Below are 14,488 nucleotides of genomic sequence, written 5' to 3'. Positions count from 1 at the left end.
AAGTAGAAAGGTGTCAGCATAGCAGAACATCTGTATAAGTTATTCAAGGAAAGAATACAGCATAGCATAAAGCCACACAATAAGAGTAGCAAATAGAGGTCTGTACCTCTCCTAGCATGCAAGGAATCTGAGCAAACCTAAAGATTGTTGTCTAGTTATACCCATAGAAATAACCTTCTAGAATTCCACATCAAAAGGTCTCATTAGTGTCCACCTATAAACTATCCTCTTTGTCAGCTACACTCGTAACTCTCTTCTCTGATCCACATATTTGAGATGCCCTTGGATTCCATCTCCTCATTCTGCACAGGCAGTAATCCTCCCTTTGCTCGTTAGTCTTATCATCCTCACCAAAAGTTCTCCCTTCAAGCTTCCCTATCTCATTGACACAATGTGCCTTTCTCTATTCATTAGCTCATACACTGCACTTGCAGAGGAGAGAAAAACAAAGCGCCTGAAGCAAATATTCACATTGAAGGTTAAGCATTACGAAATTCAAATGCATAAGGCCTTTGGACAACTTTAGCATTGCAAGCATTGCAGCACACGTTGTAACTGCAGGATTACAGATACATAGACAGTCACATTCTAAATGCAAAATGCTATTTGAGTAAATACATTTCCCATTATATAATAAATGCAAGATATTATTTAAATGAGTGCATGGATTATAGACGATCAACAATGCTATTCAAACCACATGTGCAAATATATGTGAGAACTGCAATTCATTGTTACTTGTAAAGGAAACATTAATATTCACACACATATAAGTGTCGAGGGTATGCGATAAAAGCACTTTCTATATTAGTTCAAGTGCACTACACATCAATAATCATATGAAATCACACAAATACGTGAGGCGATAAGTAAACATATATGCAAGGTCACTGGAATTATGTGATTGTGTAGCTGCTGCGATTTTTGCATAATTTAAATTAGCCTCATTTGCCACATAATCCATCATCTGCAGCATAATTTGCAGATTTAAACAAAAAAATGTTGTCTCTAGCTCAAATGGTTCAGACGTTACTAAAAATGCAGTGACACATGTTTCTGCGTGGTGGAAGACCCTTTGCAAAGTTGGAATGGATAGCTTTCTGTTGCTTATTGCTAAATTTGGGTGATAAATTGGTACTAATGGGGTGCAACCAATACCCAGACAGTGTTACCAAGTTTAAAAATTACAAATAAATTAAGTAATACTATTACAAAATGTGCAGCATTATGCCGCATATTTTGCTTTTTCTGGCCTCATGATTTACTCAACCATACCACATATTTTGGCCCACTCATGATGAATAATTCCAACGGCCCTGCAAGTATGTGGCCTAATTAATCATGAAAGGGAGGCACCAAAATTACTCTGCTCTATTTCCATACATCCATCTATGCACTCACTAACCCATTCATAAAACCATGCAATGGTCTGTTTATTCACCGACCTGCTCCCCCAACCAAAGGAATAATTGTCACTTCCATCATCAAAGCCAGATCTCTGGGTTTTGTTAATGTTTGATTTCATGCGGTCGCTTTACAGTTGGTTAATAAGTGGTGAATGCATAGTGACCTAGTCATAAATTGCATTTAGTAGTATTATAGGAATTGGGTCACTTATTGGGGATGGTGAAACCATAATAAAGCGCGACCACAATTCTTGTCAGGGCTAAGTCACAAGAAACCCCGAATTAACATTTGCTTAACTCCCTGGTAGCATGACACAAAACAGTCAGGCTCAACTTCGAGGCAATGTGTAAAGTATTTATGCAGCACTTCAAACAGTAATGAAGTGAAAGCACAACAACAACAAAAAATGCACATCAATTTACAAAAATAGAGGACAATTTAATAAATGTTTTGAGACCAAAATGACAAAAACACAATCAGTAGAACAGGAGATATGCAATTTTAAAGATGTAAGTGAAAATAGTGCATAAAAGCACAAAGCACCAACTGTGGTTATTTGGTCACACGATGGAGCGTGGCTGGGTTCAGGGATCAACTTAGGCCCACTAAACAAAGTACCTTAAATCCTGTGTTGGACCGTTGCGAGATTCTGCGTCAAGGATGTGTTGTGCAGCACTGGTTCTGAAGAACTGCAGGCTGTGATGCTCAGTCCTGCATCAAAGGTGTGTCCTGCAGAGGTGGTTCAGATGAAACCGCCAAAGGGGCTTGAAATGCGAGGGCCTGCATCATCGTCGAGGATGCAGTTAACAAAGGCTTACAATGTGGAAGCGGTTCTGATGTGTAGCTACAAGGAGATGCGCTCTGCTGCATCTGTTCTGCATGAGAAACCAAAGCTGTGCTGGCAAAGCACCTTCAGGCCTACTTCCAAGGATCCAGGACTGGAATGACACCACTTGGGGGTTAATACACAGAGCAGACTAGAGTCCCGGTGCTAGGTTCAATTTGTTTGGAATTTTTTCTGCCCCTTAGACTCTGATTAGGAGGCCAGCCAACTAGCCCTTGGAGTCTCTCTGGTGGTCCAGGGTTCAAAATTCAGGTCCAGTCCTTTTCGCTCAGCAGGGCAGTAGAGCAGCAAATTAGGAGTCCTTGTAGCAGAGCAGCACAAAAGTCCTTCTGAGTCCCCAACGGGTCCAGAGGTGTATCGAAGAGTTGGGTTTGAGGGTTTAATATGTATACTTTGTGCCAGCATTAAAGTTGGAGAAGGTTCTGGGGGTTTCCATCCTAGAGGTGTTTGGAATTTTCTGCCTTCCTGCTCTGGCCCCAGCATGTCGGGGGGTAAAAAAGACTAGTGTTGCACCCTTTGTGAGTAAAGCTTATTTGTGTATGCATGGGAATGCTGTGGAATATTAAATGTTGTATGCTGGAGGTGATGATGCATGGAAAGTTCAGGTGTATGTGGTTAGGTACACCTGGAGGGTGGATGGACCGCCTACAGGAGCTATGAGGTTGTGGCTGTAACCACAGATCTAAGATACCTTCTACCCTTCACTGCAGCAGTATTCTTGTTTGCTTCCTAACCCTGCTCGAAGATTTTCTCATGTTAATATTTGTCCAAGAAAATCCTTCTACTAGAACTGACCCAGCATTTCTGAATTAGAACATTTGATTTACATTTGTACATATAGTTATTTTCCCATGTAAATCAGACTGACATACACATATAGCTTTGAGAATAGGATCAGCTTTGCTTCATGAACTGACTTTTTTCTGCATAACATATATGCAAGTCAAGGATGCAAAAAATCCATGAATCCAAAATGCGTTTGTTATTCTTTTTCCCTGTATTTCTTAAAATGGGGCCAGATGTACAAAGATACCAGGCAACGCAGCGCAGCACCAAAAGTTGCTGAGCTGCATTACGTGAGGAGAGAGCAGGACAGTGCCATATCTACAGAGGTATGGCATTCTCCTCCCCTCTCCCCAGCGCCGGCGCTCATTCAGGCTGCTGTGCGCCATGCATTCACCTTGGTACCATAGTGAAAGGGTGTCTGTGTTAGTCTAGAATAGCTTTTGTACTGAACAGTTACCCTTCCAGTACAAAATACAATGTTTGGACGATCTTTAAGAGATTCCTCACTTTGTCTGTGTGCTGTACAGAGCAGAACACATGTAAAGTCGGAATAGAAGGAGAAATAAAAGTATCTGTCTTTTTAATGCCAGCTTTAAATTGGCATCATTATAGTAGATAGGGGTTTGCATCAAAAAGCATGGGTAGCAGCACAGGAACGCCCATGTTCCACCTATGCAATGCCCCTGTGGAGCAGAGTAACACAAAGCAGAGCTTTACGTTACTTTTAGGCAACTTTCTAGAGCAAAACAAGTTTTGTGCTGGAAAGGTATTCCAACAAAAAACATTTTCCTTTGGTTTGCATCACTTTTGTAACACAAACCCAGCACAAAAGGTTAGTAAATCCGGCTCTTGGTGTCCATGCAGTATCCAGCGGTCATTTTTAGGGCTCGGGCGGAGCTCCGAGATCCTATTGTAAAAGAAAAAAAAAAAACATTTCTTTAGGGCTCGGGAAAGACACATTCCTTAGTGCGCGAGTTTTTTTTAATGATCTGAATGGTGATTGGTCCTCGCGGTGATGTATTTTTAGTAGCCTTGACGCGATAGGCTATATGTAATTTACGTCCGCCATGTTTGGCATTTTATCTGCGGTTTCGCGCACGGCCGTCCATAAATATCAATTAGGAGCTGTCAGGGAGGTGCTGTAATGGAATCCAGATGTGTGTGCGCGTTCACCATTCTGCAGTGCGTTTTGGTGGGCGCACGCCATGCATTATTTTGTTGCTCCTTTCATCTGAGGTTTACTCGGCTAATTTCAATGTTTGAATAGCTGAAATGCTTTTACCGAAATTTAAAATGTTTGTTTGGAATAAAAGGTTTACAGTTTTCAGCTAGCTTGCACCTCCTTGTTTGAACACGGAATGTAAAGCGAGTTTGTTTTAGAGCACTGATAGCCCTGTGAGGTGATACTTCAGGGTCGACGTGGTGGGTGCTTCGGGCTGGCTTGCCAGTTTGTTTATTTAAGCGGCTGACATGGTAAGCGGAATAACGTGCGAAGAACACGGTACCAGCTGTATATTTGACTGTCACTCTTAGCTGCGATAAAAATAAGTGGGAAAGTGCAATTTCGGATGATATTGAACATTCACTCATTTCAACAATTATGCATTTAAAAAGATTTTGTAGTGGTATTTTATTCTGTATAATATAATCTGAGCCTCTCTGGGTCACCCGATTTCCTACATGATATTTCTTCACGCCTAAAGCTGCCGTGCGTGAAGGACTCTGTCGACACATTTCTGCTACTTATTTAAAAAAAGAAAGGTTTGTTATTTGCTCAACGATGTGTCAGTTAATATGCGTCTGACTATGCAGGAGTTCCCAGGAGCACCTGACGGGTGGCGAGTTCAGTAAGCGGTAAAGAGTGCGCTTTTCATGCCCTACTTCGGGTTCACAGTGTGAGTTTGGGTGGCTGCGACACCAGCTAAATATAAATCTGGCGCAGTCCTACTGGGCACCATGCTGTATGTCAGTCTATGAGGGAAGGCGCCGTTCTGCTCTGTGCTGTGGTGAAGGATAGGGTAGTGCAGAGTGCAGAGTGGTAGTGCAGAGTGCATAGTGGTAGTGCAGAGTGAGAGTGCGAGTGGTAGTGCAGAGTGCAGAGTGGTAGTGCAGAGTGAGAGTGCGAGTGGTAGTGCAGAGTGCAGAGTGGTAGTGCAGAGTGCAGAGTGCGAGTGGTAGTGCAGAGTACAGAGTGGTAGTGCAGAGTACAGAGTGGTAGTGCAGAGTGCAGAGTGAGAGTGCAGAGTGCAGTTTGGTAGTGCAGAGTGGTAGTGCAGAGTGGTAGTGCAGAGTACAGAGTGGTGGTGCAGAGTGCAGAGTGGTGGTGCAGAGTGGTAGTGCAGAGTGGTAGTGCAGAGTGGTAGTGCAGAGTGCAGAGTGGTAGTGCAGAGTGCAGAGTGGTAGTGCAGAGGGCAGAGTGAGAGTGCAGATTGAGAGTGCGAGTGGTAGTGCAGAGTGCAGATTGGTAGTGCAGAGTGCAGATTGGTAGTGCAGAGTGCACAGTGGTAGTGCAGAGTGGTAGTGCAGAGTGGTAGTGCAGAGAGCAGAGTGGTAGTGCAGAGTGGTAGTGCAGAGTGGTGGTGCAGAGTGCAGAGTGGTAGTGCAGAGTGCAGAGTGGTAGTGCAGAGTGCAGAGTGGTAGTGCAGAGTGCAGAGTGGTAGTGCAGAGTGCAGAGTGGTAGTGCAGAGTGGTAGTGCAGAGTGGTAGTGCAGAGTGCAGAGTGGTAGTGCAGAGTGCAGAGTGGTAGTGCAGAGTGCAGAGTGGTAGTGCAGAGTGGTAGTGCAGAGTGCAGAGTGGTAGTGCAGAGTGCAGAGTGGTAGTGCAGAGTGCAGAGTGGTAGTGCAGAGTGCAGAGTGGTAGTGCAGAGTGCAGAGTGGTAGTGCATAGTGGTAGTGCAGAGTGGTAGTGCAGAGTGGTAGTGCAGAGTGCAGAGTGGTAGTGCAGAGTGGTAGTGCAGAGTGCAGAGTGAGAATGCAGATTGAGAGTGCGAGTGGTAGTGCAGAGTGCAGATTGGTAGTGCAGAGTGCAGATTGGTAGTGCAGAGTGCAGAGTGGTAGTGCAGAGTGGTAGTGCAGAGTGCAGAGTGGTATTGCAGAGTGGTATTGCAGAGTGGTATTGCAGAGTGGTAGTGCAGAGTGGTAGTGCAGAGTGCAGAGTGGTAATGCAGAGTGCAGAGTGGTAGTGCAGATTGGTAGTGCAGAGTGCTGAGTGGTACTGCAGAGTGGTAGTGCAGAGTGGTAGTGCAGAGTGGTAGTGCAGAGTGGTAGTGCAGAGTGCAGAGTGGTAGTGCAGAGTGCAGAGTGGTAGTGCAGAGTGCAGAGTGGTAGTGCAGAGTGCAGAGTGGTAGTGCAGAGTGCAGAGTGGTAGTGCAGAGTGGTAGTGCAGAGTGCAGATTGAGAGTGCAGAGTGCAGATTGGTAGTGCAGAGTGCGAGTGGTAGTGCAGAGTGCAGATTGAGAGTGCAGAGTGGTAGTGCAGAGTGGTAGTGCAGAGCGCAGAGTGGTAGTGCAGAGCGCAGAGTGGTAGTGCAGAGCGCAGAGTGGTAGTGCAGAGTGCAGAGCGCAGAGTGGTAGTGCAGAGTGGTAGTGCAGAGCGCAGAGTTGTAGTGCAGAGCGCAGAGTGGTAGTGCAGAGCGCAGAGTGGTAGTGCAGAGCGCAGAGTGGTAGTGCAGAGCGCAGAGTGGTAGTGCAGAGCGCAGATTGAGAGTGCGAGTGGTAGTGCAGAGTGCAGATTGAGAGTGCAGAGTGCATATTGGTAGTGCAGAGTGCAGATTGGTAGTGCAGAGTGCAGATTGAGAGTGCAGAGTGCAGATTGGTAGTGCAGAGTGCAGATTGGTTGTGCAGAGTGCAGATTGGTAGTGCAGAGTGCAGATTGGTAGTGCAGAGTGCAGATTGGTAGTGCAGAGTGGTAGTGCAGAGTGGTAGTGCAGAGTGGTAGTGCAGAGTACAGAGTGGTAGTGCAGAGTGCAGAGTGGTAGTGCAGAGTGGTAGTGCAGAGTGCAGAGTGGTAGTGCAGAGTGCAGATTGGTAGTGCAGAGTGCAGAGTGCAGAGTGCAGATTGGTAGTGCAGAGTGCAGATTGGTAGAAGTATTACGGGCATCAGTACCACTACCACCAATGCTACAGCTACCAGTACCACCACCACCAGTACTCCCGCTACCAGTACCACCACCACCAGTACCACCACTACCAGTATTACCACCACCAGTACTACCACCAACAGTACTACCACTACCAGTATCACCATCTCCAGTACTACCACTACTACCACTACCAGTACCACCACCACCAGTACTACCAGTACCACCACTACCAGTACTACCAGTACCACCACCACCAGTACTACCACTACCAGTACCACCACCACCACCAGTACTACCAGTACTACCACCATATGTACTACCAGTACTACCACCACCAGTACTACCACTACTACAGCCACCAGTACTACCACTACTACAGCCACCAGTACTACCACTACCACCACCAACAGTACTACCACCACCACCAGTACTACCAGTAGCAGTACTACCACAACCAGTACCACTACCACCACCAGTACTACCACCACCAGTACCACCACCACCAGTACTACCACTACCAGTATTACGGGCAGCAGTACCACCACCACCAATGCTACTGCTACTAGTACCACCACCACCAGTACTCCCGCTACCAGTACCACCACCACCAGTACCACCACTACCAGTACTACCACCACCAGTACTACCACCAACAGTACTACCATTACCAGTACCACCACCTCCAGTACTACCACTACTACCACTACCAGTACCACCACCAGTACTACCAGTACCACCACCACCAGTACTACCACTACCAGTACCACCACCACCAGTACTACCACTACCAGTACCACCACCATCACCAGTACTACCACTATCAGTACTACCAGTACTACCACCACCAGTACTACCAGTACTACAGCCACCAGTACTACCACTACTACAGCCACCAGTACTACCACTACCACCACCAACAGTACTAACACCACCGCCAGTACTACCAGTACCACCACCACCAGTACTACCACTACCACCACCACCACATTAACACACTCCATAACACTTAGCAAAAATACATTACCATTTACAATGCCATTAGCTCAAACTCAAATAAATCCGAGCCCGATTGCATTTCTAATGCTTGTTTAGTCTTGCAAATGGCGAATCATGTTAACTGTAAAATTCTTTCATACATTACGACACATAACAGCAGCTACCTCTCCTTCCTCATACTCCAATAGCTCTCTGCAGGGTTCAACACAGTGGTCACACTGCCTGCTTTTCTCTACAACCTTTCTTCCCTTGGAAAACTCCAATATGGCACTAACTTGGAGCAGAGCCTGCCTCTGCATATCCAAGGCCATAAGCACATGTTATCCACTAGTGTCCCCAAGAACCCAATCCTTGGTCCTCTGTGTTTTTCTACAGCATCTTTCACACTACCCAGCCTAAACGTCTTTACTGCCACTACTATCAGATCCTCCTCCTGCACACAAGAACCTTGAATTTCACTGCTACACCTGAGTGAGACCATCTGACCTTAGAAGACCATCCGACTTAATGAGGCATACTTATATGAAAATGGCACAGCAATTTTGCTGTGCCAAGTTGCGTCATTTTCAAAACCCAGGGATGCATCAGAATATGGTGCATCCCTGTGCTCACCCCTGCATCTGCGCTAAAAGATCTGCCTAGCTGCAACGCAGGCACCCTTGCACCATGCCCTTGCACCATGGTGCAAGGGTGCCTGCATTGCAAGGAGGACCGTGGTTTTGCAGGAAGGTACACATTCCTGCACAAAAACAAACATTAATGGCATTTTGCTCCTTCTGCAGCATACATAGAAAGAGCAAAAAACGAGGAGAGATAAAAGTATTTATCCTCCTTGCGCCACATTAATGTGTCATTTTGAAAGGCGTTAGTTTTTGGCGCTGCTTCAGATTTACAGATCTTGTAACTCTGGAGCAGTGTCAAAAAGCCATGGGTGTTGCTGGGAACACCCACAGCAACACCCATTGAAAACCCCTTTTCCACAGAAAACTGCGTTGCAGAGGGACATATCTACAAGGCTGTGTTAAGCAGCGCAAAGTGACTTAGCGCTGCCTTGTAAATATGGGCTAGCATAGACTGCCACCGAAGCATCAAAAAAGTGATGCTCCAGTGGCACTAGGGTCTTGTAAATATGCTCCCAGGTGTTAAAGATGGCACTCAAGGTCTCACTTCATAATCTTGTTGAACTACAACAAACAATCTATAACCAAGCTTTCGTACCCAACTCCGCTTGTGGCACCCTCTAACTAGCGACTGCTTAACGTTTAGAAGGCAACAGAAATTATGCTGGAAGTCCAAAAAATAAATAAAATGAGATTGTCATTATATAGGCCATGCACAAACAAATGGCAGGAGAGGGGTCACCAGGACTCCCAATCAGAAATGCTCAGTAAAGAAAAGAATTCCAGCCCAACCTCAACCCCAACCCCAAAAAGAAAAAGAAATTGACATCAAGGCAAAAATATAACTGTATATTCATACACTCATTTTAAAATCAAGATATTGAACCCTGTGTGGTCCGTTTTTAAAAGCTACTTTCATATAGTTGTTTTCTTAGCTTTTTTTAGGTACTTAAACTGTGTTTTTTTGTTAGTTATATAATTTCCAAATTCCTCACATAGCTTTTTTTGTTGTTTTCCTACACTCTGTAGCAGTTACTAGTGCACTCACAATAATCGATATTTGTGTGAACCTCTTCTCTCTAATAGTTTGCTATTCACAGTTAATGAGCTCTTAATCTCGCCTTCATTTATTTCTCACTGGCTTGAAAAAGACTGTCCTCCATGCAGATCTTGGTGAAGCCATCTTGTGCGTAAATTCATGAATGGGCGGAACAGGCCAATTGAAAGGCCGCAAGACTTCTCGCACAATTCCATCTTCACCTTCTATTCACACATCCATCAGTGTTGCAGGTGGTAGCCACCTAATGTTTTTGCAGTGTTTATTGGCTTTATTAAACAGTGCCTGTGGATGAGCAATACAGAGCTTATCTTTGGCCTTCACTACTATGCAATAATTAGTAGTTAGACAGTATGTAAACATTAAGGGGTCTATTTAGAAAAAGTAACGTACCGGTGGTGCAAGGGGCTTGTAAATTATATCGCAGTTGGAGTACCCTGAAAGTCCATTTCAAAACCTTGGGGCATATTACCAAGGGCCATTATCGCCGCTTTAGCGGGACTTTTCCCGCTAAAGCGGCGATAATTTTATCGCCCTATTACCAAGCTGTTTCTAACACCAGTTAGCGACAGCTTGTAAGCGATAGCGGGCATTTTGGGGCCCGCTTTGAATGTCAGCGATAATTATCGCTAATGACATGCAAAGTGGGCGTGCCAAAATGTCAGCGACTGAAAACAGTCGCTGCAATCGCTGTCGCCTATGATCAACGCAGGCGTAGTTTTGGAAATATTCGCGCTAAGCGCGAATATCTCCAAAAGCTACCACCTGCCCTGACCAGTTCTTAGCCATGTTATCCAATGAGAGGTGGATAACATGGCTAAGAGCATTGTCACGGTAATGCCTGAATATCGCTGTATTGACAGCGATATTCACGCATTTCGCCTGTTTTTTATCGCTTCTAAGATAAACCTTGCTAATAGCAAGGTATCTCAGCGATAAAAACAGGTGAAGGGCGGCGATAGAAATATTCCCGCTAAGCCAACTTAGCGATAATTATCGCTAGTTGTTGGTAATATGCCCCAAAATTCCATATGCTTCTTGATGAAGGCATGGGACACTCATGTTAAAAAAAATTGTTTTGGCCAATCACATAACGTGCATTCTCTTCTGAGGAGCTGAGTAGATTTTAATGTAAAATTTAATCTATTCCACCATGCCTTAAATTACATTCCATTTTATTATTGTTATGATTTGCTAATGTTTGTTGTACACATCAGAACCTCTGTTTGCAAAAACTAATTAAATTACACCAAAGGAGAATGTCATTACATTTGGTACTGTTAAAACCAGCCATACCAGTCTCATAGCCATGGTTGGGGTGGGCACCTTCTTATACTGTATGCAATTTACCAGTCAGTGGTACTATTTCAGCCAAAATCCTAGGGCTAAAGACAGGGCATGATATCACATGCCTTTTGACATTGATGACTTGCCTTTAACCTAAAAGTAAGCAACATCATGCCTCCTTGAACATGGTACTTTTTATTAACAATACTAACCCTAGGCCATAGTATGATAGTAAACAGTGAGCAATTACATGCACAAACATCAAGATCAAGATGTGGGTCCTGATTCACGAAGGGCCTCTGTACTCGTGGTGGGGGTCAGTTCTCGTAAGGCGGTCTCCGCACTCGGGCGGGAGCTATGCAATAAAAATTCTCATTGCAAAGATTCCGCCCAGTGGGCAGATACTCCCCCCACGACCGCGGGCCTCAGCCACGAGTGTGGAGGCACTTTGGGAATCACGCCCTTTGAAGGTACACCTACTTTTAAGAGAGCTCTATTAAAATTGGTTAAATGAGAGGAGCTACAAAGCAATGTACTAGGGGTGCAATTAACACCTGATGTAGACGTAGCAATTGCATCCCGTAGGGACTCATATATGATACTCCTGGTGCATCTATTTCACTGTCCTATGATTTGGAAAGATGTTTTTATAATAAATGACGTGTAATGGATTCTATTAGTCACATTTTTCTGCTTCATTCTATAATAGACCAATCTGTTAGATTTGTACTAAAGGTTCTTGTGTTTTTTACAGATGGATAACAGCTTTGAAAATTTCAATCAGTAAATGGCTCCCTTTACACCAAGCAATTCAGGACTTCATGAACCGACCCCTGGAGGAAACCAGAATGTGAAGGAAAAGACAATTATTAGTCATTTTGTTGGTTGCGATGGACCAGCTGTATGTATTTAAGACGCCATGTTTCACGCAGGGCATATCTATGCGAAGGCATTTAATAGAAGCTACAGCACAGCACTTTACAAAGTACATTCTACAACAATCCCAAAAAACTATAACTCAAATAGAAAAATAAAATGTGTTTTTTGATTTGGTGTTTGCCAATTGTCTGTTATATTTTGCATTGCCTTGCTAGATCTATGTAAAGGGTATCCCCCTTGGTGGTATGACTTTTTATTGACAGTGATGGAGCGGGGGTTCTTAAATCTCAAACGTTGAGTGTAATCATCATACAAACCACGCCACTGGTCGTATGGATTTTTTTAGTCGACATGGAGAGACACCTAGGAGCAATCATTACATGCATTTCCATAAACGTTGAAAACCAGTGGAACTCCACAGGGAACAACAAAGAGAATTGTAATACGTTTTAAAAGATCTATTAACAAATGTCACCTTGCATAGCCAATCAATACCTACATTTCAATCACTCCATAGGGGTCCCGTTTGATTTTGCAAAGAGAGTGGGCAGCAAACCTATCTTGCCCCTTTTAGAGGTTTATCAGCGTAAGTGTCCTCCAGTTTTAATGTTCTGTGCCGGTGTCTGGGGGGATTACTTTTGTCAGTGCCTCCTCAGCCAACCACCTTCAAAACTGCACTTTCTCCTGCATGAGGAACTGGGCATAACATATGTGTCTGACTTAATCAAGGTAAGTAGTAAGTAATTTATTTTGCATAGTTAATAAAAACCATTGCAATAAAAAAATTAAGTTAAAACAATTCTGAGAACGATAGAAAAACCTATATTATAACTTAATAGACATTTTACTGTCCAGGCAATTTTTTTGATTCAGCTCATGCTGTTAGTGGTCGACTTATTTAGTTAAAGTACACTACTTCCCATCACTTCTTATGCCGGAGATCAATAAAAGTGCTTCTAAGTGTGTAAAGTGCTTGAGAAGATTTTAATAAAGTGCATTTGTGCCAAACCCAATGGGAACAAGTAAAAAGACTGCCCTCATTTGAGCCTCCATGATAGAATTGCTGTTTTACTTGAATGCTATCTTGTAATGGGTTATGGCAATGGTGCAGCATTTTCTTTTCCACCAACCTCATGAACTTCACCAGGCAACAGTTCAACTGTGGGTCATTAGGTGCAAAGCAGGTCAGCACTGCTTGTCTTCTGGAGCGTACCTTTGCTGATTGGAATGGTGTTTTAGTAGTTGTTTTCGTTCTTCCAACAGTTCTTTACAGGTACATAACAGATGCAACAGATCTTCTGGCACTGAGCCGCATAAGTGGCAGGAGGAGAACGCCTTCTCCTTTAGCCACTACGGAAGATGTTGAAGGCAGGGTAGCAGGCCTAGTCTGTAATTCAGGAATTTAATTTTAGTAGTTTTGGCATAGCCCAAGTCAAGATAATTTTAAGCTGCTATCGCAGAGTAAGAGATGCCTTGTCCTCGACCCATGAGAGGTATTTGACCATCTTCCTGACCCGTTTGTTTAGTGCTGAGTTGTTTATAGGAGTATCCCAGAGCTGGTTTAAGCCTGTATTGGCCAGGCTGCTTCTGAGGTATTTGGCAGCAGGTAAGTCGGCTTGATGCTGTAGCTCATTCCACAGATGTTAATTTAGGGTTCCTTGGTCGGACATCCACACTTTGTCCCAGGTGATAATATATGCCCCCTGTCTTGCCAAAGACTGTTTCTGAATACCAAACTTCAGCCTGATTTGTGCCAAGGAAGTAGGTTTGGGCAGACCAAGAATAACCCTGTATGCAGCTATAAATGTGTTGTCAAGAGTATTTGCATGTCTTCCCCTCTGAGCTTCACTTCTGTAAGCAATTGTTGGCAGAAGTTTGGCATGTAACACTTGTGCCAAGAGCAGGAGCGACAGACCAGTTAGTATGCCGTTTAATGCTTTTAAAGAGATTGCAACAGCAAGGCCTTTACCTCTGATGCTGGTTCTCTGTGCAATGAAGTGGCCGCCTTTGTCGAACTTCACGCCTAGATATTTATATTCTGACGTATCCTCAATATGGGTCCTGCCCCAAAACCAAGATGCAGGGTTTTTCCTCTTTTTGCTGATCGACATAGTCCTTGTTTTCTCGAGGTTTATAGTTAGTTTATTTATTAGGAATAGTCCTGCGCAACGTTCAAAAGGTGCTGTAAGCCTACTTGTGTGTGACTGATCAGGACTATATTGTCCCCATAGAGGAGACATGGTAGAGTTAGCCCACCTAGCCTAGGGGCATGAGAGTTACAGCTGTTTAATATCAGGATGAGGTCTGCCAAGAACAAGTTGAACAATGTGGGAGCAAAAATGCATCCCTGTTTGAGCCCTTTATTGGTTAATAAGCATCTTGACAGGAGTGCCCCATCACCCAACTTTATCTGAACCCAAGTGTCAGTATGAAGACTGAGCAACAGGTTTAACAGAGCATTTCAGTTTAAACCATAAAGTGTTATGATGTATGTGGTCAAAGGCAGCCTTATAAGCTATAAATCATAAATGA

At 44.1% G+C, this 14,488-nt stretch overlaps 1 protein-coding gene across 1 annotated transcript in view; it reads left to right on the top strand.

The window, feature by feature from the left end:
• The window catches only part of LOC144819485 (uncharacterized), a 646,675-nt gene extending 634,595 nt beyond the window's left edge, over nucleotides 1-12,080 (top strand). Inside the window, exon 13 of the mRNA XM_078677349.1 lies at nucleotides 11,832-12,080. Within this exon, the coding sequence (XP_078533475.1) occupies nucleotides 11,832-11,931 (100 nt within the window). The 3' untranslated portion in view covers nucleotides 11,932-12,080. The remainder of the gene's footprint in view (nucleotides 1-11,831) is intronic.
• The last annotated feature ends 2,408 nt before the right edge of the window (nucleotides 12,081-14,488 follow it).

This window comes from Lissotriton helveticus, chromosome 2_1 (assembly GCF_964261635.1).
Source record: "Lissotriton helveticus chromosome 2_1, aLisHel1.1, whole genome shotgun sequence".
NCBI classification, from domain to species: domain Eukaryota; kingdom Metazoa; phylum Chordata; class Amphibia; order Caudata; family Salamandridae; genus Lissotriton; species Lissotriton helveticus.
Note: the sequence above shows the minus strand (reverse complement) of the source record. Positions and strands in the feature narration are given on the sequence as shown.